Source organism: Salvelinus fontinalis, chromosome 20 (genome assembly GCF_029448725.1).
Source record: "Salvelinus fontinalis isolate EN_2023a chromosome 20, ASM2944872v1, whole genome shotgun sequence".
Classification (NCBI taxonomy): Eukaryota; Metazoa; Chordata; class Actinopteri; order Salmoniformes; family Salmonidae; genus Salvelinus; species Salvelinus fontinalis.
Window position 1 is genome coordinate 36,067,978 of NC_074684.1, and position 26,066 is coordinate 36,094,043.

Below are 26,066 nucleotides of genomic sequence, written 5' to 3' on the forward strand. Positions count from 1 at the left end.
GCTAACTTGCTAAGTGGCTAGATCAAGCTTCCTGGTTACAGCAGAGACAATCAATACCCTCCTGGATCAAGATCCCCATGTTGCCTAAATTGTTGAGCCCCAACAAATTTTTGTAAATGTTTATTTTGAATTTTTAAATAGCATATTTTGTGTGCACTTCTGGTAATATCGTATACTCCCTACAGAAACAGTATGAAAATCAAGATACTGCTCAACCCGAGCACCAACTTCAAACAAGCACATTATACATCATATATTTCTGACACAATATAAAAATGACTTATGAAAGGCCCTAACATCCCATCAAGCATATTTCGCTTTAATCAAAGGCTACAAATCGTGTTACATTTTTATGAACGCTTCATGGGACTTCAATCGTTACAAATGAAGGCAAGTGACATGTTTACTACAAAATTAAACATTTAATTTGCTGTACATGCATTGGCACTATGACAAGAGTTGTATTCATATTTCCCTCCCGCATGATATGAAAAGATAACGTAGTGTAGCGGCTGAGCGTTATGACTTACTACAAACCAAAAAAACAACACAAAATAACAATCCATACTTGACAAATAAAACTCGAGGACAAAAGCAATACTACTTTTCAATTCATGGCACTGTAACATTTGGCCTAATCGTATTATGACAGACCTTCTTCGTGAGCTGCAAAAAAATCAAATAGAAACACAACACTGCAAATACTCCCGACATTACAGCTTGTAACATCTCTACACAATTCATAACATGTTGAGAATCTTCTCAATGCAATACTGTTGGCAGTTGATACTTTTATACAGATGTGATGCTGCTGTGAATGTAAAGCACCACATGACCACGTAGAGGTTGAACCAGCAGTACGTTACTATATACACACACACATGGTTTCCCCTCTATCCAATAATGTGCAAAAGAGTGGATGGGATTGCATGGACGGGATTGTACGACAACCAGATACGTTGACCCTTCTCAATGTCATCAGATCCCCCTGGCATGGGTAGGCAAGAGTGCACAAGTGTGCACTACAGGAGAAAAGGTAGAGCATAGTTCGAACAGAGACACAGGGAGTTCTTCACAGAGGAGGAAGGATGACACAGAAAAACACAGGGGGAAATCTCAATTGCGTACTCCTCGTGTCCACTCTCCCCGACGACTCCTCAACACCCGTTGGAGGATAAGGTCAGAGGGGAGGGACCTCTGGCTTTCTTCTCCAATCGGTTTTGAGGGGGAAGTGAGGTGAAAGGACGCAAGGAATAGGCAATTGAGATTCTCCAAAGGTACACTACAAGAGGCAGATGGCTACTGAGTTCACAGTGAAGTTAAGACATGACACAGAATTAGGGCCAGGAGTTTTTCCCGACAATGTGTCCAACAGAGTTCTCAAGCCCTAGTCTCAAACCAGGCCTCAGAGATCTTCTGGCCCTCATCATAATCAACAAGGGTTCTGTACAGAGGGCAAACATACTACTGGCTGTGCCAGCCTGCCGGCGTAAAAGATGCAAACTCAATGTTTAGGAAATTTGAATAGTTCATTCTTAACCTGGATGGTACACTGTATGTTTCCATTTACTCACCCGCTCAAAAAAAATTACCCGCTTTGACTTGATCCTAGTACTGTTCTCACAGGCCGTAGGAATTAAGGCTTCACTGCACTGAGTTGGTTCAGGACTGTAGGCATCTTGTTCAAAAAGGCACGCTACAACACCACCACTACTCTCAACAGCAACTCATCCCTTCTTAGCAGCACTTGCTTCTTTCTCTTCCAGGAGGAACGACACTTGGACGCCTTGCAGATATTAATAACATACATACATATTAAGAGAAAGCAGTAGTTCGTCACCAACCTTGTACAACCCCTACCCACCCTGACCTACAACTCTCCAGCAGCTGGTGAAGACCATTGACATAATGTAGTTTCCCCCTACGGCAATGAAAGTAAGGGACGGGATCTTGTGGCACTGAAGTTCACTATTTGTTATCCAGGGAGAGAAAGTACGGCAAACCGTGAGGGACATTAGGAGTGTTTGATGGTGTATTTGCCTTTCTGCAGCTGAGAGATGTACAACTTGGACTTGCTGCCGTCCTGCCGTTTGAACCACACCTCGTCGTGGTTAATGGTGGTTATCATGGCGCTGTGGAGGAGAGGTGGAAGAGGATTGGATAATAAAATATAGGAACGTCCATTATATACACACGCCTCACCACACAGCGACACTTGGATCTAGTCTATGAACGACAGCAGCATACAATTGCGTCACATGCAAATATACACGCCCTTCACTCAAGTACTCCAACATAAGCGCACACACCATTTAAAAACATACATGTCATACACAGACTCACACCTGGTGGGGTACTGGTCCTTCCTGTTGATGCATATGGCCTGTCCTCTGCAATACCACTGGCTGTCATAGAACAGTCTGCCCTCCTCAGACCTCGCCACATGGTGGTGTCTGTCAGCCTTGGTAGGGACTACACACACACACACACACACACACACACACATACCACAAAACATCGGTCATAAGGGTAGGTCCAACAGTTTAACTACTAACGTTACTATGTATCAATAGCTGCACTGCAGTTACACTGTACCAGTCTACATTGAGTGTACAAAACATTAGGAAGCCTGCTATTTCCATGACAGACTGACCAGGTGAATCCTGGTGAACGCTATGATCCCTTATTGATGCCACTTGTTAAATCCACTTCAAATTCAGTGTAGATGAAGGGGAGGAGACGGGTTAAAGAAGGTTTAAGCCTTGATACAATTGAGACATGGCTTGTATACGTGTGCCATTCAGAGGGTGGGTATGGTACTAGGTGGCAGTTTAGGTGTTTCACGCCCAACAGTTTCCCGTGTGTATCAAGAATGATTCCCTCACAAAAGGAAATCCAGCCCACTTGACTCAAATGTGGGAAGCATTGAAGGCAACATGGGCCAGCATCCCCGTTGAACGCTTTCGGCATCTTGTCGAATCCATGCCACGACGAATTGAGGATGTTCTGAGAGGCAAAAGGAAATGTTTCCTAATATTTCGTACACTCTGGGTATATATAATCAAATCTATGTATTTAGATATTAGAGACACTTAATATCATCTGGGACACTAATAGATCATTTAGAAACCATGTGTAGGTACAAAATATACCCCAAAATGTTCCGTGCACTAGTTCACGCAAAAGTTGGCATTTATACAAAATGTACTTGATGTGAGAATGTGCTCACCTCCTCGCAAATTTTAGACCATGGGTAAGCACATCTGCTAGTGGTTGAAATATTGTACTGTAAGCTGGCAAGTATATTTTGTGCAAATGGGTGATATGAGAAGCTTAATCATGAACATCTAAAAACAAGCATGCAACCATTTGCCACGAGTGATAAGAGCGAAAATCAATGTTTTATTTTTAGAAAGTCAAATAATTAGACAGGAATCTTTTTCATATTTATTTTCCTAAACATTGCAGAATATATTCCTCACCTTCTCTAGCCATGATGGGTTCATTTTCCCAAAGGAGACATACAGGAAATGACCATGCACATCTCTCATTTAAATGGGCCCTAGTAGTCTAGTAAATAGATAGGCTGTTTACGTCAAGTGTTGCTATATCATATGCAATGTGGTTTATAATACCGGTATAGAGTTGCATTTAACAGCTGATCCTTTACATTGAAGTAGGACTATGCAGCAAGTTACGTTTTTTATTGTCATGTGCACAAATACAGTGAAATACTTTTCTTGCGTGCTCTTTCCCGACAACGCAGTAGTGAATACCAGTAGCACTATAAAAAATGTTTTTAAAAAGTCAGGTAGAACAAAAAACACACAAGAAATAGAACTGTAACTTTCTTTTTTTGTCTGCCCTACAATGTTTCAGAATTCGCATGCAGTCCATCATATTTAGGTTGGGGGAAAGGTCAATGCAAAACACTGTTGAATTCAAACGTTCTGCTGACAGGTCAACAATTTAGCATTGTTTCCTCTATCAGAAACTGACAGTCCTTTTCCAGACACAGCATAAATGACTGCTGAAGATTAAAACATTCGGCCACAACACTAAATAGGCCGGTGGCTTATGTAAAATACTTGACAGTATGGGTAGGACTGGTACGGTGACCGTATTACCGCCACACCGACGGTCACGAGTCATGACATTTAACCCAACCCCTCTGAATCAGGCTATGCAATTGCATGAGAAAACTAATTTGATGGCCTCAGAAAGAGGAGGACCCCATCAGCTTTCTATAGGCTAGGCCTACTATAATTATTTACAAACTTACCTAATATGAAGCACATTACTTTATAACAGGAGTATAGCCTACCTGCCTGGCATGAAAATGAACCATGGGAAAAGCAACATCCATTCGCTATTTGAGTGCATTATACCCCATAATGACAAAGCAAAAACAGTTGATAAAAATAATAATTTTAGAACTGAAATATCACATCTACATAAGTATTCAGACCCTTTACTCAGTACTTTGTTGAAGCACCTTTGACAGCGATTACAGCCTCGAGTCTTCTATGGTATGAAGCAATAAGCTCGGCACACCTGTATTTGGGGAGTTTCTCCCAATATTTTCTGCAAATCCTTCTGGCTGGGCCACTAAAGGACATTCAGAGACTTGTCCCCAAAGCCATCCCTGCATATACAAAGCCACCCCTCCATTCCAGACATTCTCGCTCGCGCATAGTTTTATGACAGGACCGATTTATAACGGGAAACATGGTGTGCGCCAGGTTTATAAATCTCAATATTTTTCTTTGTGGGCAGATTTTTCAGAATTGGCGCACACAGAAATGTAAGGGGAAAATTAGGCAACGTTAATAAATGAGGCCTCTGGGCTTTACAGTGACACAATGATATGAGAGATTCTTACCGTCAACCTTGACCCTGTGAGGCCCCAACGACGCCATCGCCTGTGGTGCATACAGAACAAGATCAAAAGGTTAAATTCCAACCCTAAACAAAACCACAACAAAGGCTTACGTTTGGTTAACTCAAATACCTTTCGTATTGCTGTCCAGTCTTCAAGTATATCCAGGTCTTGCAGCATATAAACAATATATGGACGTGAGAAGGGGTTAAGAAAAACGAAAACTTCTGGCGCAGTATTGAAATGAGACATTTTTATTGCCACTGACAGTATCAGAGGATGGATAGAGGAAGACCGGTAGAAAGAAAGGATATCGGAGACAACAACAGGCTTCTTCTTCTTGGCAGGGCAGAAGGGATCCTTCTTCTTGTTCTTCCGTGAATGTAAACCATCATTCCAAAGTTCTGGAATGTAGAGAGACAGATTTTTAAATCATTTTTTTAAAAAGAGGGCAAAGCAAACCCTGGAGAGCTACAGGCAGTGCAGGCTTTTGTTCCAGCCCAGCTTTTAAAACACCTGATTCAACTGTTCAACTTTTCCCCCGTTACTTAAGCCAGGTTTGTTATATTAGTGCAGGGCTGGAACAAAAACTTCCAGATCACTAGAGGTCATGTGTGCAGAGTACCTGAGGTGATGTCGATGCTGTGTCGGTCCTCCTCCAGGCGTCTGATCTTCTCCTCTAACTCACTCTGCACCGTGTCAAACAGCAACAGCTTCTCACTCTGGGAGGAGAAACACAGTAAACAGACGCCTACTGTAGTACCAAAGCCACGGAGAGAGACCCTGGTCCAATACATACAAAATGCACCTTTGCTGATTGCAGAACTGCAAAGCATTCTACTTAGACAAAGGTAATATCCCAGTAGTTTTCCATGCATCCTTCATTGCTCCCTTCCTTGAGGTAGCCATATTGATGATCTGTATGTGAATGTACAAGTGAAGGCAAGGATTTGATCCAACTGCTTTCACCTGCCCAATCAAATGTATATATAAAGCCCTTTTTACATCAGCAGATGTCACAAAGTACTTATACAGAAACCCAGCCTAAAACAGCAAACAATGCAGGTGTAGAAGCACAGTGGCTAGGACAAACTCCCTAGAAAAGGCAGAAACCTAGGAAGAAACCTAGAGAGAAACCAGGCTCTGAGAGGTGGCCAGTCCTCTTCTGGCTGTGCCGGGTGGAGATTGTAAGAGTACATGGCCATTAAGGCCAGATTGTTCTTCAAGATGTTCAAACGTTCATAGATGACCAGCAGGGTCAAATAATAATCACAGTGGATGTACAGGTCACCAAACATGTCAGCACCTCAGGAGTAAATATCTGTTGGCTTTTCATAGCCGAGCATTCAGAGGTCGAGACAGCAGGTGCGGTAGAGAGAGAGAGCGAGTCAAGAACAGCAGGTCCGGGACAAGGTAGCACGTCCGGTGAAACAGGTCAGGGTTCCATAGCCGCAGACAGAACAGCTGAAACTGGAGCAGCAGCACGACCAGGTGGACTGGAGACAGTCATCATGCTAGGTAGTCCTAAGGCATGGTCCTAGGGCGCAGGTCCTCCGGGAAGGAGAGAATTAGAGGGAGCATACTTAAGTTCACACACAAAAACACAAGACAGGAGAATTACACCAGATATAACAGACACCCAGCACATAGACTCTTGCAGCAGAGATACTGGCGGCTGAGACGGGGGAGATCCGACGATAGCCCTGGGGCCAACGAGGCAGGCTATAACCCCACCCACTTTGCCAAAGCACAGCCCCCACACCACTAGAGGGATATCTACAGACAACCAATTTACTATCCTGTGACAAGGCCGAGTATAGCCCACAAAGATCTCCTCCACCGCACCGGCCCGAGGGGGTGCAAGACCGGACAGAAAGATCCCGTCAGTGGCTCAACTGACTCAAGTCGAGTACAGCGCAGAAAAGCCTGGCATGACATGACGCACCCGCCCTAGGGACGGAGTGGAAAACCCCTAGTAAGCCAGTGATCTAGCCACCGTAATAGGGCCAGAGGCAGATAAACCCAGTGGAGAGCGGAGCTGGCCAGCCAGACAGCAAGAGCGGTTCATCATTGCAGTGACTTGCCGTTCACCTTCGCACCCCTGGGCCAGACTACACTCAATCATAGGACCTACTGAAGAGATGAGTCTTCAGTAAAGACTTAAAGGTTGAGACCGAGTCTGCGTCTCTCACATGGATTCCATAACAATTGAGCTCTATAGGAGAAAGTCCTGCCTCCAGCTGTTTGCTTATAAATTCTAGGGACAATAAGGAGGCCTGTGTCTTCTGACCGTAGCGTACGTGTAGGTATGTAAGGCAGGACCAAATCGGAGAGATAGGTAGGACCGAGCCCATGTAATGCTTTGTAAGTTAGCAGTAAAACCTTCAAATCAGCCATAGCCTTAACAGGAAGCCAGTGTAGAGGCTAGCACTGGAGTAATATGATACATTTCTTTGGTTCTAGTAAAATTTCTAGCAGCTCTATTTAGCACTAACTGATGGTCATTTAGTGCTTTTTCCGGGTAGCCGGAATAGAGCATTGCAGTAATCTAATCTAGAAGTCACAAAAGCATGGATGAGCTTTTCTGCATTATTTTGGGACAAAAAGTTTCTGATTTTTGCAATGTTATGATGAAAAAAAATCTACCCTTGAAATATTCTTGATATGTTCGTCAAAAGAGAGATCAGGGTCCAGATTAACACGGAAGTCCTTCACAGTTGTATTTGAGACGACTGTACAACCATCAAGATTCATTGTCAGATCAAACAGCAGATCTCTTTGTTTCTTGAGACCTAGAATCTCTGTTTAAAAGATACAAAATTGCCAACATCCACTTCCTTATGTCTGAAACACAGGCTTCCAGGGTAGGCAATTTTGGGTCTTCACCATATTTCATAGAAATATACAGCTGTGTCATCCGCATAGCAGTGAAAGTTGACATTGTGTGTCCGAATGACATCACCAAGAGGTAGAATATATAGTGAAAACAATAGTGGTCGTAAAACAGAACCTTGAGGAACACTGAAACGTACAATTGACTTGTCAGAGGACAAACCATCCACAGACACGAACTGATATCTTTACGAAAGATAAGATCTAAACCAGGCAAGAACTGGTCAATCTAGACCAATTAGGCTTTCCAATCACTCCAAAAGAATGTGGTGATTGACAGTGTCAAAAGCGGCGCTAAGGTTTAGGAGCACGAGGACAGATTCAGAGCCTTGGTCATTCAGAGCCTACAGTATTTAGACAGGGCCAGAGATAAACAATGGATGCACTTTATGCTTGACCACTGTGTTATTACTCACTGTGCCAACAATTGCCCCTTGGGGATAAATAAAGTTTTATTGTATTGAATTGCCATCAGACCTCCCAGTGTTGGCAGGCAGCCTGGATTTCACAGTCATACTTGTTCTTCACAGACTCCAGACACAGCTCTCTGTAGATGCCTGGAGAAGATACAAGACAAGGAAAACATATTTTTAGCCTCAGTCGGCACCCTTCAGAAGGTTTGACATCACTGAGAACAGAGACATATATTACATTGTAACATTGTTATAACAGTACATTGCATATGAGAATAGAGACAACATATATAAACAGATGTGTGTTTCTTATATTTGGAGGTAGCCTACCCAGGGAGCTGGTAGGTAGGTCATCTGAGGAACACACAACTAAAATGTTAGAAAACCACTGATCTTCTTGACATTGACATCTGCCACAACTAAAGTTACAAAGTGGGACGTTAGTATCTAATCTAGTGTAGGCTAAAATTACATTTAAACTTACCAGCTACTTTGGTCCTGATCTGCATATTCTCCTGCAGGTTGGCCAGTGGTTCCAGATACTCTTGGGCACAGCCAGCTATCACTTCCTTCAGCTTTATATCCACCTGACTTAGCCTCTCCTTGTACAACCTAGTCACAACGAGACAGACAGTGGTGAGCAATACAGCAGCATTAGTAGTTGGTTGGCTTATAATCATGCATGTAAACATGGACCAGAAAGAAAACTATGTGGAAATTGTGTTTAAATGTGAAAAGTAGAAAAAGTGTCTTTACTGTTCTTTCAAGTCACCGAATTGCTTCTCGAGGGTAGTCATCTCGTCCATGCATTCAATTCGTCTTCTCTCACAGTCCTCATCGTCCATATCTGTTGGCAATAATAAACATGCAGACACATCTAATACAGTAAACAAACTAGCGGTAGCTTGATACTAACTAACGTCAGCTAGCTAGTTGGCCACGCAGCATCAACATCACTTTCTTTGGCCAGAAATAAGGAGACCATCATAAAAATGGACCTACATTGCATTACAGCGCAAACACACATTCATTTAGGAACTACATTGCATTATGCATAGCAGCCAGCTGCATTTTGCCTAGCTAGCAATAATATTTACAGAATTGTAATGTACCTATCCCTTACCCGAGCTGTCTCCATCTTCGGATACAGAAGAGCTTACAGTGTCCTCTTCGTCGGTGCTGCTAGCGTCTTGATCGGGAAAATCAACCTCCATTTCTTCGTGATTGCTTTCTTTCTTTTCGCGAGCGTGCACCGGCATAACGTTAGTTCTCTTGGAAAATTAGAGGAAGGGGTTTGCGAACTGACTTAAAAAAAATAGCAATAAAAATGACGACGGCTAACCGGAAAAACAACTAGCTAGCTAAAACAACAGAGGGAACTGGAGGTTAAAAACATGGCTACCGAATCGACCAATCAGATGCTCTTTTACAAAAAATATCCATCTCCTGCTGCGTGCGCTCAGAGCCAATTTTGAGGAGATGGGAAACTCTATTATAATCATATAAACACCGTTTGTGCGTTGTCAATGGGCCGTGCAAGGCATTCTGTGATAAGGGGCGAATGGGTGTCAATTGGGCGCTAGCTCAAAAACCCAACATTAGCATGTATGTTGTGAACAAGAAGTACAACATTACAAATCTTAACTGAGATAATTGACTTGTTCGGTGTAATACCGTGTAGCTTTGTAATCGTGACATTACGTCCTATCGAGGAAAATAGGCAGACTTAAGATTTCTCGACGAAAATGCTAATCGGAACAAGGAAACGCGGACATTTCGGACTTGCTGATTCGTTGAACGCTGCAAGTGTGTAACTACAACCCGTTTCCTAGTTCCGACTAGCGCATGAACGCTTGACGATTAGTTTAGCAGTTGCGTGACGTATGATTACAACTTTAATGCGATTTGTCGACAGTCTGCTGGGTGGGGCGTTATACGTATTCGTTGTCCAATGTGAGTCCCATCTCTTCCTTTCTGTAATATCTCTGGTGCGCTGACTTTTTGCGGGGTTGATGTACAGTAGCTAGCTATCACATTTAGCCACCTAAACGGAGGTACACAGAAGCGAAGTAGCCCGTCTTAACCGATAAACCGACAGGTTGTGGGTAAGTAAAATCTGATTCGGTAGTTTTTCACTTCATTGTCTGAGTATTATCGACGGTATTTAGCTGGCTAAGTGTAACTAACAAACTGTGAGAATGGTTTCCCGGTACGGTAGTTAGCTGCTAGTTAGCGTAGTTACAACACACAAGCTAGCCTTGCCAGGTTTATTGTGGAGGATAACCTAAAACCTCTGTTACTTAGCGTGTATAGCTAACGTTAACTAATTAGAATACGTTGTATCTGACGTTAACGACAAATATGACAAACAAGGTGAAGTTAATGTGTTTCATAAGTAACTTAGCCTGCTAACGTTACCCAGAGTCATGGATATGACCTGACGACGTTACTGTTATCCAGTTAGCTAGCCATCTGACTAACTTGGCCAACGTTAGTAACAGGCCTTCATTCGACCACACAGATCTAACTTACGACCTGTGGCGGGTATTTTAAGGGTGGGTATCTGTCAGCTGACATATGTAGCCACAAGTACAAAAAAGCCAACTGAACACGTGCTGTTATCTTGTGTTGAGAGATGGACAGGGTCTAATTCATACTACTCTCTTATTACAGTTCTGACTGGTTTTCTTTGGTCCAATGTTTAGGTGGGTGATTTCCACAAGATGTCGTTCCCTCATCTCAACCGAACCCTTTTGCCACCGGGCATACCCCCTCCACAGTTTGCTGGTTTTCCTTCAGGTGAGTCATCAGAGACAGATATCCCATCCTATGGGCCTGTCTGTATGTGAATTAAACAGCAACTAGATTGTTAACATGACTGATTTGTAAGGATATCTAATACTTTGTGAGCTTTGTATTGAGAGAGAGAGGGAGACATTCATTTAAAATACATTTTGTATACATTAGAGGTCGACCGATTAGGATTTTTCAACACCGATACCGATTATTGGAGGACCAAAAAAAGCTGATACCGATGAATCAGCCTATTGTTTTTTTTATATATATATATATATATCTGTGTGTGTGTAATAATGGCAATTACAACAATACTGAATGTACAATGAACACTTATTTTAACTTAAAATCTTCTTTGGGCTGCAGGGGCAGTATTGAGTAGCCCGGATAAAAAGTGCCCATTTCAAACGGCCTCGTACTCAATTCTTGCTCGTACAATATGCATATTATTATTACTATTGGATAGAAAACACTCCCTAGTTTCTAAAACCGTTTGAATTATATCTGTCAGTAAAACAGAACTCATTTTGCAGCAAGCAAACTTCCTGACAGGAAGTGGAAAATCTGAAATCGATGCTCTGTTCTAGGGCCTGCCTATAAATGTGCTTGATACGTATTAGTATACATGCACTTCATACGCCTTCCGCTAGATGTCAACAGGCAGTGAGAGAAGAAATGGAGTGTATAACTTGATCTGAGGTCGAATAAAAGCTCTTGGCATGACACCAATTTCCTGTTTCCTGGAACGCGCGAGAAGGGACCCGGTATTGCCTTCTGAAAAGCTGTCGTTATAGACGACTAATATCTCCGGCTTTGATTTTATTTGATAAATGTGACAATATCATCGTAAAGTATGTTTTTTCAATATAGTTTTATTAGATTATGGAAATTTTTTCGGGACATTAGGCGTGTTGCGTTCTGTGTTTGTTGACGATGGAGAGCTTCGCGCCACTTAGCTAGTGTGCTTGCTAATTCAAGAGGGAAAAATGCCATTCTAAAACCAAACAATGATTGTTCCCGACAAAGGACCCCTTGTACAACATTCTGATGGAAGATCATCAAAAGTAGGACCCATTTTATGATGTTATTTCATATATCTGTCGAACATGTGTACTAGTAGTTTGCGCCCAGATTTTGGGCACTCTCTCGCTATAACGTAAGCTGGATTTCCTAATGAATTTATTTTTAGAATTCTAACACGGCGATTGCATTAAGAACTAGTGTATCTATCGTTTCCTATACAACACGTATTTTTTGTAACGTTTATGAATAGCTATTTGGTCAGAATAGGTGATTGTCATAAAAATATCTGGACATAATGGGAAAAAGATGCTACGTTAGCACAATGTATGACCACTGATTTCAGCTCTAAATATGCACATTTTCGAACAAAACATAAGTGTATGTATAACCTGATGTTATAGGACTGTCATCTGATGAAGCTTATCAAGGTTAGTCAAAAATTATATATCTTTTGCTGGTTTGTTACGATCGCTAACTTCTGCAGCTGGTTAATGGCTTGTGTTTCTGGCTATTGTGGTAAGCTAATATAATGCTATATTGTGTTTTCGCTGTAAAACACTTAAGAAATCAGAAATATTGTCTGGATTCAGAAGATGCTTGTCTTTCATTTGCCGTACATCATGTATTTTTCAGAAATGTTTTATGATGAGTATTTAGGTATTCCACGTTGGTGTCTGTAATTACTCTGGCTGCTTCGGGTGCTATTTGTGACGGTAACTGTGATGGTAGCTGCAATGTAAAACTGATTTATACCTCAAATATGCACATTTTTTGAACAAAACATAGATTTATTGTATAACATGTTATAAGACTGTCATCTGATGAAGTTGTTTCTTGGTTAGTTTGGTTGGTTCTTGGTTAGTTAGGTTGGTTTTGTGCATGCTACCTGTGCTGTGAAAAATGTCTGTCCTTTTTTGTATTTGGTGGTGAGCTAACATAAATATACGTGGTGTTTTCGCTGTAAAACATTTTAAAAATCGGACATGTTGGCTGGATTCACAAGATGTTTATCTTTCAATTGCTGTATTGGACTTGTTAATGTGTGAAAGTTAAATATTTCTAAAAAATATATTTTGAATTTCGCGCCCTGCACTTGAGCTGGCTGTTGTCATAAGTGTACCGACGTCGGGCTTGCAGCCATAAGAAGTTTTAATATTATACATAAATCAATTTAGTCTCAAATAAATAATGAAACTTGTTCAATTCGGTTTTAATAATGCAAAAACACAGTGTTGGAGAAGAATGTAAAGTGCAATATGTGCCATGTAAAAAAAGCTGAAGTTTAAGTTCCTTACTCAGAACATCTTCGAAAGCCCAGTTAACAAACAGATTACCGGCCATGCCGAATCCCACCGTACCTTCTATGCTATGCAATCTGGTTTCTGAGCTGGTCATGGGTGCACCTCAGCCACGCTCAAGGTCCTAAACGATATCATAACTGCCACTGAAAGACAATACTGTGTTGCCATATTCATCGACCTGGCCAAGGCTTTCGACTCTGTCAATCACCACGTACTTATCTGCAGACTCAACAGCCTTGGTTTCTCAAATGACTGCCTCTTCTGGTTCACCAACTACTTCTCATACAGAATTCAGTGTGTCAAATCGGAGGGCCTGTTGTCCGGACCTCTGGCAGTCTCTATGGGGGTGCCACAGGGTTCAATTCTCAGGACGACTCTTTTCTCTGTATAAATCAAAGATGTCGCTCTTGCTGCAGGGGATTCTCTGATCCACCTCTACGCAGACGACACCATTCTGTATACTTCTGGCCCTTCTTTGGACACTGTGCTAACAAACCTCCAGACGAGCTTCATCTCTAGGAGACAGAACCCGTCTCCTTACTGAGCAGTAGGATGGCTGCGTGGTCCCATGGTGTTTATACTTGCGTACTATTGTTTGTACAGATGAACGTGGTACCTTCAGGCGTTTGGAAATTGCTCCCAAGGATGAACCAGACTTGTGGAGGTCTGTAATTTTATTTTATGAGGTCTTGGCTGATTTCTTTAGATTTTAACATGATGTCAAGCAAAGAGGCACTGAGTTTGAAGGTAGGCCTTGAAATACATCCACAGGTACACCTCCAATTGACTCAAATGATGTCAATTAGCCTATCAGAAGCTTCTAAAGCCATGACTTAATTTTCTGGAATTTTCCAAGCTGTTTAAAGGCACAGTCAACTTAGCGTATATAAACTTCTGACCCACTAGAATTGTTATACGATGAAATATTCTGTCTGTAAACAATTGTTGGAAAAATTACTTGTTATGCACACAGATGTCCTAACCGACTTGCCAAAACAATAGTTTGTTAACAAGAAATTTGTGGAGTGGTTGAAAAACAAGTTTTAATGCCTCCAGCCTAAGTGTATGTAACTTCCAACGTCAACTGTATGAAAGCTGGTGGTTCCTTTTTAACATGAGTCTTCAATTTTACCAGTTAAGAAGTTTTAGGTTGTAGTTATTATTGGAATTTTGACCCGTCGACTATTTCTCTCTCTACCATTTGTATTTCATATACCTTTGACTATTGGATGTTCTTATCGGCACTTTAGTATTGCCAGTCTAATCTCGGGAGTTGATAGGTCTTGAAGTCATGAAGAGCGCTGTGCTTCAAGCATTGCTAAGAGCTGCTGGCAAACGCAGTAAAGTGCTGTTTGAATGAATTCATATGAGCCTCCTTCTGCCTACCACCGCTCAGTAAGACTGCTCTATCAAATCATTGAGTTAATTATAATAAACACACAGAAATACGAGCCTTTGGTCCTTAATATGGTCAAATCCGTAAACTATCATTTAGAAAACAAAACGTTTATTCTTTCAGTGAAATACGGAACCGTTCTGTATTTTATCGAATGAACGGGCGTCAATCCTAAGTCTAAATATTGCTGTTACATTGCACAACCTTCAATGTTATGTCGAGCCAGGCGGCCCAAACTGCTGCATATACTCTAACTCAGCTTGCACTGAACGCAAGATAAGTGACACAATTGCCTGCTAACATGTATTTCTTTTAACTAAATATGCTGGTTTAAAAATATATACTTCTGTGTATTGATTTTAAGAAAGGTATTGATGTTTATGGTTAGGTACATTTGTGCAACGATTGTGCTTTATTCCCGCGAATGTGCTTTTGTTAAATCATCATACGTTTGGCAAAATTGAAGTAGGCTGTGATTCGATGATAAATTAACAGGCACCGCTTTGATTATATGCAACGCAGGACAAGCTAGTTAACCTAGTAATATCATCAACTATGTGTAGTTAACTAGTGATTATGTGAAGATTTTTTTTTTTAATAAGAGAAGTTTAATGCTAGCTAGCAACTTACCATGGCTCCTTGCAGCCACAAGGTCCTTTTGATGCTGCCCTCGCGTAACAGGTGGTCAGCCTACCACTCAGTCTCCTCGTGGATTGCGATGTAACCGGTGTCCAAAAAGGCCGATTGCCGATTTTAGTTATGAAAACTTGAAATCAGCCAAAATTAATCGGTCGAGCTCTAGTATACATTATTGCATTGTCTCTATTCCAGGTACCCCAATGATACCAGTCCACATGGGTATTATGACCCAAACCCCCGCGGTCTTGGTGCCCACCTCCATGCCTGTGGCACCCAGGAAGGAGGCCGCCCTGGTGAAGGCCAAGGAGACGGACGAGAACAGTGGCCCCACCACCACTGTGTTTGTAGGGAACATCTCAGAGAAAGCCTCGGACATGCTGATTCGACAGCTGCTGGCGGTGAGGAAGGGGAACTTGAATGCAAATGCTTTGGAAAGAGACATTAAGCTTTATTTAGGCTATAAACAGTGAATTTAGTCAAGTCGTGCTTTTGGAATGGACAATTGAAACCACCTTTCTGAGCCAGGATAGTTGTTCATTTTGCTTCTGTTTTTTTGCTTATGGCGGTGCAGCCTTTTAGGTTTGATTTATAAAAGCTGTTTCCCTTTTGACCAACAATGTTTCCCCCTGATACTCTGATGAAAAGCAATGTCCTTTAGTAGGTCCCTGTAGTAAAGCAAGCAATTATTCACTCTTCAGAAATGTGGCCTGGTCCTAAGCTGGAAGAGAGTCCAAGGAGCCTCTGGAAAACTTCAAGGTAAAAACAGAACAGGTACAACACTTCTAAAGTACTCTACCACCATGTAAGTCCAATGTCACCCTCACCAAGGCGTGCTTTGCCAAGGTGAAGCAACTACTATTTAGTGAAAAAAAAATGTGTAGGCTCCTGTTCAGTAGGCATTAATCAGAAGAAAGCAGATTAAAAAAGGTTGTAACTACATGGACTTGTCTGATAAGAAACACCCGTTTAAATGTTCCATTCCTTGGCCCTAATGAACACGACCCTGCTGAAGCTATTCCTCATTCCTGGTCGCAACTCAGATGGCCGTGTATTGATATAAACCCTCGGTGCCAATCCTTCCTTCTCTATTCTCTCCAGCTTTTGGGTTCTGTGAGTACAAAGAGCCTGAGTCAACGCTGCGGGCCCTGAGGCTGCTCCACGAGCTGCAGATCGGGGTGAAAAAACTGCTGGTGAAGGTGGACGCCAAGACCAAGGCCCAGCTGGATGAGTTCAAGGCCAAGAAGAAGAGCAGCACCAACGGCAATGGGGTGGGTAGTGGGGAAGGGGGACACTCCGAGCTGGAAGGATGGGAGAGGGGAACGTCACATTACCATGTAGGTTATGGGCTAGTTTCTAGGACACATTAGTCAAGGACTAGGCTTAATCTATTTCAATGGAATCTCTATTGAATTAGCTTTTTAGTCCTGGACTAGGCTTAATCTGTGTTTGGGAAACTGGTCCTAAATGTTGAATGAAATTAAAACCTTCAGCCTCCTGCCAGTATGCCGGTCTGAGTGACATCCAGTGGAGACTATGATGGACCCAGCTCTCGGAGGCAGGGTTGGCTAAACGAATGGGGAACTCTGGCGAAAGGCCTGAAACAAAATAGCTCCTTATACTTCAAATAATTTTTTTAAACAAGTGAGGCTGAAGATGACTTGACTCGGATGTAATACTAACCCGCCTGTCTCTCTCGCGGTCTCTGTTTCTTTCTGCTTAAAGGCAGAGGGTGGAAACGAGGAGGCGGAGGGAGAGGAGGAGGTGATCGACGAGGACACTAAGAGGCGGGATCAGGTCGTCAAGGGCGCCATCGACGGTCTGATCCGCGAGTATGGCAGCGAGCTCAATGCTGCCTCGAATGATGAGTCCCCCCACCGCAGGAAGAAGAAAGAGAAGAAAGAAGAGGTATTTAGGGCTACTTTCTCTTATCTCACTTTAGATTTACCTGGTAGACGTTGGTTGGGGGTTGTGAGTGTATTTGGGCACATTATATACAGTCATGACCGAAATTATTGGCACCCTTGATGAAGATGAACAAATGAAAAGGCAGGATAAAGCATCCCGAGTGGCGCGGTGGCTAAGGCACTGTACTGCAGTGCTAGCTGTGCCACTAGAGATGCTGGTTTGAGTCCATGCTCTGTCGCGACCTGGGAGACCCATGGGGCGGCGCACAATTGGCCCAGCGTTGTCACGGGAGGGTTTGGCCGGCAAGGGATGTTCTTGTCCCTTCGCGCTCTAGCGACTCGTGTGGCGGGCCGGGCACAATGCACGCTGACACGATCGCCAGGTGTATGCTTCTGGGTTAAGCGGGCGTTGTGTTAAGAAGCAGTGCGGCTTGGCTGGGTCGTGTTTTGGAGGACGCACGGCTCTCCCGAGTCCATACGGGAGTTGCAGCGACGGGACAAGACTGTAACTACCAATTGGATATCCCGAAAAAAGGGAAATAAAATGGACTGAACAAAATGGTATGTTCAAAAAAATGGGGAAATTATTTTATATTTATCCAATTGCCTACATTGTATTTGATGGTATACGAAAATCTGGATAGGGATTAAGTCTAGTCCTGAGGAGTATCCTACGTACCTGGTGTGAGGAGTTGGTGAGATAACGTTGGTCAACTCTGAGTTCAACTCGGGATAACAGGTAATTCGAAAGTGTCTCACCTTTTAGCCAGGTCCATTTCTATGGCAATGAATCCTTCAGCACTAATCTGGTCCGGTTCAGGCTAACTCCATTTAACCTAAATAAAATGACTGTGCCATGACTTGAGGACCAATCCCCTTAATTTGAGGAAGACTACAGATTCAACATTTTGTATTAAATCGTAGTTGTTTTTTTTGTCATTCTGGTTGACAGCATGACCCTGAACACTATCCCTTCTTCCTGCCTCCCATCGTCCCTTAGGAGGATATCAACGCAATTGACGGATTGGAGGATGACAAGAGAGACCTGATTTCTAGAGAGATCAGTAAATTCCGCGACACCCACAAGGTATATTACCTTACTCATCTCTCTCACTCACATTGCAGGTTTTTGGAAAAGAAGCTACACACGATAGTAGTACACTCCTTTTGGGTTTTCACACTTACTGCTAGTGGACATTTTGTGCAAGGACCTGTTTTATATAGTCTAAATCAGGGATGGGCAACTCTGCTGGGGGTGGGGGCCACAAAATCTGAACTCATCATGAGGGGCTGCAGTTGCTCGCGGGTCTGCGTACCCACATCCATACCCCCCCCCCCCCCCCCCCACACACACACTGCGAGCAAAACATATTGGTGGCCCCCCTTTTGACTGGATATATATATTTTTTTTTGTGCAATTCTATTCACTTTGCCATGCGGTTGGAAAAAGGTTTGCAGTTTTTTTTCTTTTCTTTTTTCTGACTGAGACTAACTAACAAAATCAATGGGGGGCCCCCCGGCCGGTAATTCCTCCATGATAACACGTTTAGATAGCTGGCCGCTAAACTAACTTGGCAATCTAAAACATTTTAGCTGACATGGGCAAATTGACTATCAGTGACTGACAAAACAAGAGTAAAACTGCAGATGTACAACCAAATTTTGAAATTCAAAAGGCCCACGGGCCACCAGTTGCCCATCCCTGGTCTAAATTTAGGATGGGAGAATAGTTGAATTTTTACATCAAAATATTGCATACCTTGCTCAAAAATCTCAATGTGAAATATCTGGATTTGTAGTATTGTCGCCGTTTTCAAACCTAATTTGACTCGTGTCGACGGGACATTTTATTTTGTATATATTAGGGTATTTAGGTGTGATAATATAGCTGGCTAGATCCATAGCTCATTCATCACACACAAACAAAATGCATGGCGACAATGTAAAGTTACCTTAAAGCTAATCTATTCATTAAACCCCGCCATTATGATAGAGATCATATGGTGACTAAAGCAAGATGAATCTCAGAGCTTTGGAAAAAGTTGTCGAGGATAGCATGTAAGTATGAGCTTTCCTTTATTTTGTACATATACTGGGCGCTCCCCCCTCGAGGATTCGCATAGGGGCAACTGCACAGGCACTCTGGCTTACAGTGGTGGCTGAGGTTGTGGAACTTAATGAGAACCTCTCAACACACAGCCCACCCATTAGATACATGTGAACAGAATGTTGGTCTTGCTGTTAGACCAGTTATTTGCCATATGTGGAGAGAACCACGCCGTTTTGTTGTTGTTGATTTCCATCTATTTATCATGTTGTACGCAAGCCAGAGAGGCCAGTGAACCTGTGTGAGTCCTCTGTAAATGATGACCATTCTACATAATGTATGTGTAAAAATCAAGTCACTGAGACTCGGTCAATAACCACTGCAGTGATTTGGGCTGTAGATTGTACTGTTATAGCAGTGGGGGGGGCGCCCCTCCACAGCACTCTGCGTTCTGAAGACTAGCCAGGTGAGTTCCAACCCACCCTGTGGATAAGTGTGTGTGTGTTAGAGAAAAGGCCCATCTCTCCTCGTCCTGTGTCCAATTGTCAGTCCCTCTATTTCTGTCTTTGATTCTCTCTCTCCCTCTTGTCACTAGCTCTTTCTCCCTTTATTCTCTGAACTTGTCTGTCCCCTTCCTGATTTCTAACTGCCGTTCACTGCCTTCATCTTCATTTTCACGCGGCCATTGTTTGTGGTGTTCATAATCTACGGCAGTAGACTTGTGGTAAAGGAGGTACTAGTAATACGTAATGAGATCCTTTCTCAAGCACAAATGGTAAGGCCTATGCTTGATATAGAAGGGGAACGTCATGTACCTATGGCCTACCTGCAGTTACTCTATGCCCAAGCGGTCACCAATGGAGTGCAGAGCAAGGTAAGTTCAAGTAGGAAGACTTAACCAATCAGACCCCTTCCACCCATGCCCATAGTACCTGTGTGCTCTCTTCTCTATTTCCCCCATCTCTTCTTTTCTGCCTGTTTGTTTTCCTTGCTCTTCGTCTTAAGCTGCACTAGACCCGTGGCTCTGTAGTCTGGATCAGACCAGGAGGACAACCATCTGTTGTTTGTAATGGACTGCTTTTAGCGGTCTGACCTTGTGGGAAAGGCCCATAGGTAACCTGTGGTCTCACTGTATTTCACAAAAACCCCAACACAAACTTGAGCCCCACAGTGTATTTAGAATGCATGGTTTGTAATTGTCTGTAAATCAGTTGAGTACATGGGGAGCCATGGGCGTAGTGCTAGGAGGGAGTTGTCTCTTAGCGTGTGTCTGGGAAATCGAGTCACGGGAGAACTACAGAAGACCGAAGCAGGGGTAAGAGCCTCTACGATTTAATTTACCTGTCCAGAAAATGTTTAAAAGAAAAGATGTACCAGGATGTTTCACGGCTTTCTGTTTTTACCAATGTACCCCATAGAAGTTAACGGTTGTTTTTGATGATTTGCTTGAGGGAAAGTGAATCTCCCCCCTGTGTATTGTTTGACCTGCTTTTCCTTCCAGGCCTAACTTTTATAGGCATGTAGGGGCTGCGACGGGCTGAAATCCGTAGCTCAACACCTGTAAGTCACCAACAACTAGTTTCACAAAAGGATTGACGCCTTTTTTTGTTTTGTTGTTTCTCTTGTAATGAGGACACTGACTTGGGAGAGAAAAAGCGTTGTCTATCAAGCAGCTCCTTTTTCTCGTTTTGAATGCCTTTGACATGGCCAACAAGATGTCGTCTTTGACCTCAAAGTGGTTTCCAGTGTCTTTTTTTAGTTAACTTGTAAGTCGCCTTGCTTGTGCTAAACAATCATTGTACTATATTGATACTGTGGTCTGCAACTGGTGGCCCGCATGCCAAATCCGTCCTGCAAGCCGATTTACATTTTTTTATTTGGTCCCCAAGGTTCTCAGTAAAATAAACGAAATCATGCTATACATGGATCAAGGAGTGCCGTGTCTCATGACAGCTTGTTGTTATTTTCCCATAGAAACTCTTAGCCCTGCCAAGGAGCGGCTGTTGGGCCAAAACGTCAGCCTCTAACTCAACTACTTCATCCTTAGATAACAGGAATCTACATTGTTACAGTAGTCCCCTCCGCCCCCAGAGCCTGGAAGCCACTTCTAGATCCACTTCTGTGCACTTATAGAGAAGCGTGTGACCCAGCCTGACTGTGCTCCTGTTCTGTTGCATGGCTGTCCTCCCCGGAGCCTCCAATTTATCAACCTCCTCTGTTCTCTTTGCAGAAACTGGAGGAGGAGAAGGACAAGAAAGAGAAGGAGCGTGCAGAGTTTGATCGCGAGCGACGGGAGAGGGACAAGGAGAGGGAACGCGAAAGGGAGCGCCGGGATCGCGAGCGGGAGAAGGAGCGCGAGAAAGAGCGTGAGAAGGAGAGGGAGCGCGAGCGCGAGAGAGAGCGTGAACGGGACAGGAGTGACCGAGACCGTGATCGCAATCGGACGAAAGAGAGAGAGCGGGAGTGGGAAAGGGAGAGGAGCCGCGACAGGAGCAATGACCGCAGCCACTCCAGGTGTGTGTTTTTAAATAAAGCAATGAATTGTGAAGTAAGGAATGATTGGGAGGTAACTAGGTCGATGTTATGTTGTAGAGAGGTGAGTCGCGACAAGGACAAGAAGCGTGACCAGGAGGATGAGGAGGAGGTCTACGAGCGGAGAAGGCTGGAGAGGAAACTCCGAGACAAGGAGGCAGCCTATCAAGAGGTAGCTTAGTGGCGTGAGAATCATGTGTGTGTGTGTTGGCTATGAAATGTTGCTTAATTTCTGTCTCGTGTCTGTCTGAAGCGTCTGAAAAACTGGGAGATCCGCGAGAGGAAGAAGGCTCGAGACTACTCCAAGGAGTCTGAGCGGGAGGAAGAGCGCAGGAGAGAGATGGTAGGAAGAAATACAAACCCCGTTCTCACCCTCGCATGGCATTCCAGGGTCGCGTTAAGCAGGGAGAAAACCTTTTGAAACAAGGGGCGGGACTACCTGAAATTTTCCAATGGGAATGATGATTTTCATTGTCCGTTGTGAAACGTTTTGCTACGCTGTGCCCCAGGTTTACCACTGATCTGGGCGTGAAATGTCCTACCGTAGACATAATTGGTATGTTTCCATTCATCATTGTGTCCTACAGACTAAAGAAAGCAAACGGCTGAAGGAGTTCCTGGAGGACTATGATGATGACAGAGATGACCCTAAGTACTACAGGTGACCACCAGCACATTTCATTCATTTATGATGCTGATCCGCTAGGTTTACATACTACAGAAGATAAATGGAATGAAAGATATAATTGAGACCATTTTAATGTCGATAATGTAAGCTGTCAAGATGATGGCGGTCTGAAATGACAACATATGTTTTTGGCTTCGACATTTGGGAAGAGAAATCTCCCTTCTTAAAAAGACAAAAACAAACTTGAAGACTGTTGATGAGTGTCAGGGCCATTGTTATAAAGGTGTTGTTCCGTGTGCGACCCCTAGGGGCAGCGCACTGCAGAAGCGTCTGAGAGACCGGGAGAAGGAGACTGAGGTGGATGAGCGTGACAGGAAGAGAGAGAAGGAAGAGCTGGAGGAGATCAGACAAAGGCTGCTGGCCGAGGGACACCCAGACCCCGAAGCCGAGATACGCAGGGTGAGAGAGAGAGAGAGAGAGAGAGAGGGAGTGTGTGTGTGTGACTGTATCTGCCTTACGGTGTTTATGCCTGAAGGTCATTTTGTCCTCGGATCCCTTTGTCTGTATGTCTGCATTGTAAGTGGGTCTATCTATCTGGCTATCTTGGCTACACAATAACATTAGACGAGTGTGTCCACTTTCCTGACTGTGTAAGCCCCTTGTCTCACACTGCTTCTCTTTACCGATTGGTCCAGATGGAAGAGGAGGCGGAGCGTCTGCGGCAGCCTCCGGTGAAGCTAGAGCCCGACCCTGAGGAGGAGCAGGTACACAAGGCCCCACGGGTGGACCGGGATCGCCGAGGAGACAGGGATCGAGACCGAGGTGATCGGGAGAGAGGTGATCGAGACCGAGGTGATCGGGAGAGAGAAAGAGGGGAAAGAGACCGAGGTGATCAGGAAAGAGAGGAAAGAGACCAGGAGAGAGAGGAAAGAGACCGGGAGAGGGGGGGAAAAGACCGGGAGAGGGGGGAGAGAGGGGAAAGAGACCGGGAGAGAGGGGAAAGAGACCGGGAGAGAGGGGAAAGAGACCGGGAGAGAGGGGAAAGAGACCGGGAGAGGGACAGAGGGGACCACCATGTACCCCATCACCACCCCCACTCTGATGTGGAAGAGGGGGGGGAGGAGTTTGATGACGACGACCAATTGGTGTCCAAGCCCTGCCTGAAGCCCACGCTGCGGCCAATCACGGCAGCCCCCTCTGTTTCGTCAGCCAGTGGGGGTGCCACCCCCAACACGCCTTGTGGCGGGGACGAGTCGCCCTGCGGCATCATCATCCCCCACGAGAACTCTCCCCCTCACGAGACCCCCTCTCAGGAGTTCCGCCCCAAGATCGGCCTCAGTCTCAAACTGGGTGAGTTCGGTCGGTGGGACATGCTAGGTCTAGAATCATCTGGACATAATGACAACTATAGTGCTAACTAACTAATGATCTGTTGTGTATATCCAATTAAGCTCCTCAATCACTAATGAAGGGGAAATATCAGGATAATTAAAATAATGAAGTAAGACTGCCTATCTTTACCATTCATTTTTAGATTTAGGCATATAGCTGTATCTGCACAGATGCCTTGGGCCTGACAAACTCTTTGAGAGGGATGTCACTCAAACTGCTTTAAGATATCAAGTAAATGTAACTGTCCTGGTTCAGACTCCATGAAGAAAGGCTTAAAGTATGTCTAAATATCTCTCTAGGAGCCACTAGCAGCCCCAGCCAGCCCAACGTGGCCATCAAACGCAAGAAGCTCACTGTGGACAGCGTCTTTAACAAATTCGAAGACGAGGAGGCAGACGAGGCTCCCCGCAAGCGCAAGCTGGTGCCCCTGGACTACGGCGACGACGACAAGAACCTCCAGAGTGTGGTAGACGGCGCCTCGGGCCTGGCGGCCATCAAGGGCGCCAACACAGAGGAGAAACGCAAGCACATCAAGAGCCTGATCGAGAAGATCCCCACGGGCAAGACGGAGCTGTTCTCCTACCCGCTGGACTGGTCCGCCGTGGACTCGGTGAGGATAGGATGTGGCAGTACCCTGCTTTCCAGTCTGTTTCTGCTCTCTTGCCAACTAGTTCTTTGTTAGCAAGAGCGCAGAAACTGACTGGAAACCAGACTAGTGGTGGGCAGACCAGAGGAAATATGACATACATATAACACTGGTTGGTTTTGATAATTCAACAACTAGAAGCTGTAGTCCAAGGGAATTGCTGATGTAGCCCTTCTTTGTCAAAGTAGGAAATGTGTTTCCCTACAAAACTGGTACAGACCTATATGAATAATATCTGGTGCAGTGACTAAACTACTGCTGACTGTCCTCCCCAGACTCTGATGGATCGACGCATACGCCCCTGGATCAACAAAAAGATAATCGAGTACATTGGAGAAGAGGAGGCTACGCTAGTAGATTTTGTCTGCTCAAAGGTGTGTACGCGTGATTGACGCAATTTACTGGGGAGCTGGTGTTTTTGCAATATGAGTTTCATTCTGATTCCTTCATTTTGACCTCCCCCAGGTGATGGCTCATGGTACACCACAGGGCATCTTGGATGATGTTGCCATGGTGAGTATCCCGGGAACATTCTCAGTTGTCTGTCCAGCTAAAACAGATTTAACTGTGTTTTGATCAAAATATTAAACAGGCCTTAAAAGAGCCTTGGTGAACTGCTTTTGGTCTCCTGATTTTAAAGTACTGTCATTAATCTAACTGCAATTCTCTACACCAAGGTTTTGGATGAAGAAGCAGAGGTCTTCATCGTCAAGATGTGGCGGTTGCTGATCTACGAAACGGAAGCCAAGAAGATTGGGCTGGTGAAATAAGAAAGCACTAAATGAATCCAACTTTTTCTAATAGAGTAATCTGACTTGTGTTGTCAGTCACCAAAAAGACTTCTCAATTTGAGCGGCCTAAAATCAAATGGGCTCGACCTAATACCCCAACAGCATTCCCACGTTGAGCTCCCGGTTTCTCATTCTTCCAATAGACTCTGGTACATGTCATGTTACTCTACTGCAGCTGCTGACTTTGTATTGGTGTATAGCCTACATGTGTGTGCTTGAATGACTGACGACGTGCTTATTGAAGATGCATGAAAGCAACCACTTGGACAATGACCCTACTACAGTCTCTTGGCTCGAGTTGGATGTTCTGAGGGTGACAGTGGAGGTAGCGGATTAGGGGTTAACGGTTGATGAAGAGAACATAGCTACTAAGCTGTGGAAAGAAGTTCACCGTTCTGTTTCTCTATAGTTTTGTGACGTTAGTACTCGGAACCATTCACAACTTCTATATCATAAAAGTTATTTGACTGCTGTTTCGACGTGGCATCTGCTGAGTGAAACTTCTGTTTATGCGAAGGGTAAACCTTAAAAGGTATTTTTGTTTTTGTATTACAAACAATACTTTCTATAAATTCTGCTATTGAACATTTGACTTGTGGTTGGTTGGTCTTGTAACACAGGCAACAGCACCGTTTGGAAAGGATACTGATCTGTGTAAACATTGTTTCCATTTTTTCTTTTTGTACCAGTGGAAATTTTGTTTTGAATAAAGATTTTTTTTAAAGATTTGTATACTTGGGTTTTGTCAATAGAAATGTGGTGGCCCAGTGAGTCTTTCGAACACCAA

General features: G+C 43.9%; 2 protein-coding genes across 6 annotated transcripts; one reads left to right on the forward strand and one right to left on the reverse strand.

Annotated features, from left to right (window-relative positions):
• Positions 1–293: 293 nt before the first annotated feature.
• LOC129817793 (breast cancer metastasis-suppressor 1-like protein-A) lies at positions 294–9,565 on the reverse strand. Of its 4 annotated transcripts, none has more exons than XM_055873356.1 (11): positions 9,308–9,565; positions 8,941–9,031; positions 8,669–8,796; positions 8,515–8,538; positions 8,249–8,328; positions 5,505–5,601; positions 5,194–5,283; positions 5,012–5,076; positions 4,883–4,922; positions 2,346–2,472; positions 294–2,132 (listed from the first exon to the last, which is right to left on the reverse strand). In XM_055873356.1, exons 1-11 carry the CDS (start codon positions 9,441–9,443, stop codon positions 2,015–2,017), a joined length of 996 nt encoding a protein of 331 aa, XP_055729331.1. In that variant the 5' UTR covers positions 9,444–9,565; the 3' UTR covers positions 294–2,014. The 4 variants fall into 4 exon arrangements, with proteins under 4 accessions (XP_055729331.1, XP_055729329.1, XP_055729333.1 ...); XM_055873354.1 differs by having other exon boundaries at positions 4,883–4,930; positions 5,011–5,076; positions 9,308–9,564; XM_055873358.1 differs by lacking the exon at positions 8,515–8,538 and having other exon boundaries at positions 9,308–9,563.
• A 575-nt stretch (positions 9,566–10,140) lies between these two features.
• LOC129817791 (RNA-binding protein 25-like) lies at positions 10,141–26,005 on the forward strand. Of its 2 annotated transcripts, none has more exons than XM_055873351.1 (17): positions 10,141–10,289; positions 10,890–10,983; positions 15,532–15,737; positions 16,038–16,110; positions 16,438–16,607; positions 17,062–17,244; positions 18,244–18,330; positions 21,521–21,804; positions 21,883–21,994; positions 22,076–22,165; positions 22,410–22,483; positions 22,759–22,909; positions 23,146–23,800; positions 24,142–24,452; positions 24,764–24,862; positions 24,954–25,001; positions 25,166–26,005. In XM_055873351.1, exons 2-17 carry the CDS (start codon positions 10,908–10,910, stop codon positions 25,256–25,258), a joined length of 2,712 nt encoding a protein of 903 aa, XP_055729326.1. In that variant the 5' UTR covers positions 10,141–10,289; positions 10,890–10,907; the 3' UTR covers positions 25,259–26,005. The 2 variants fall into 2 exon arrangements, with proteins under 2 accessions (XP_055729326.1, XP_055729327.1); XM_055873352.1 differs by having other exon boundaries at positions 16,038–16,095.
• The last annotated feature ends 61 nt before the right edge of the window (positions 26,006–26,066 follow it).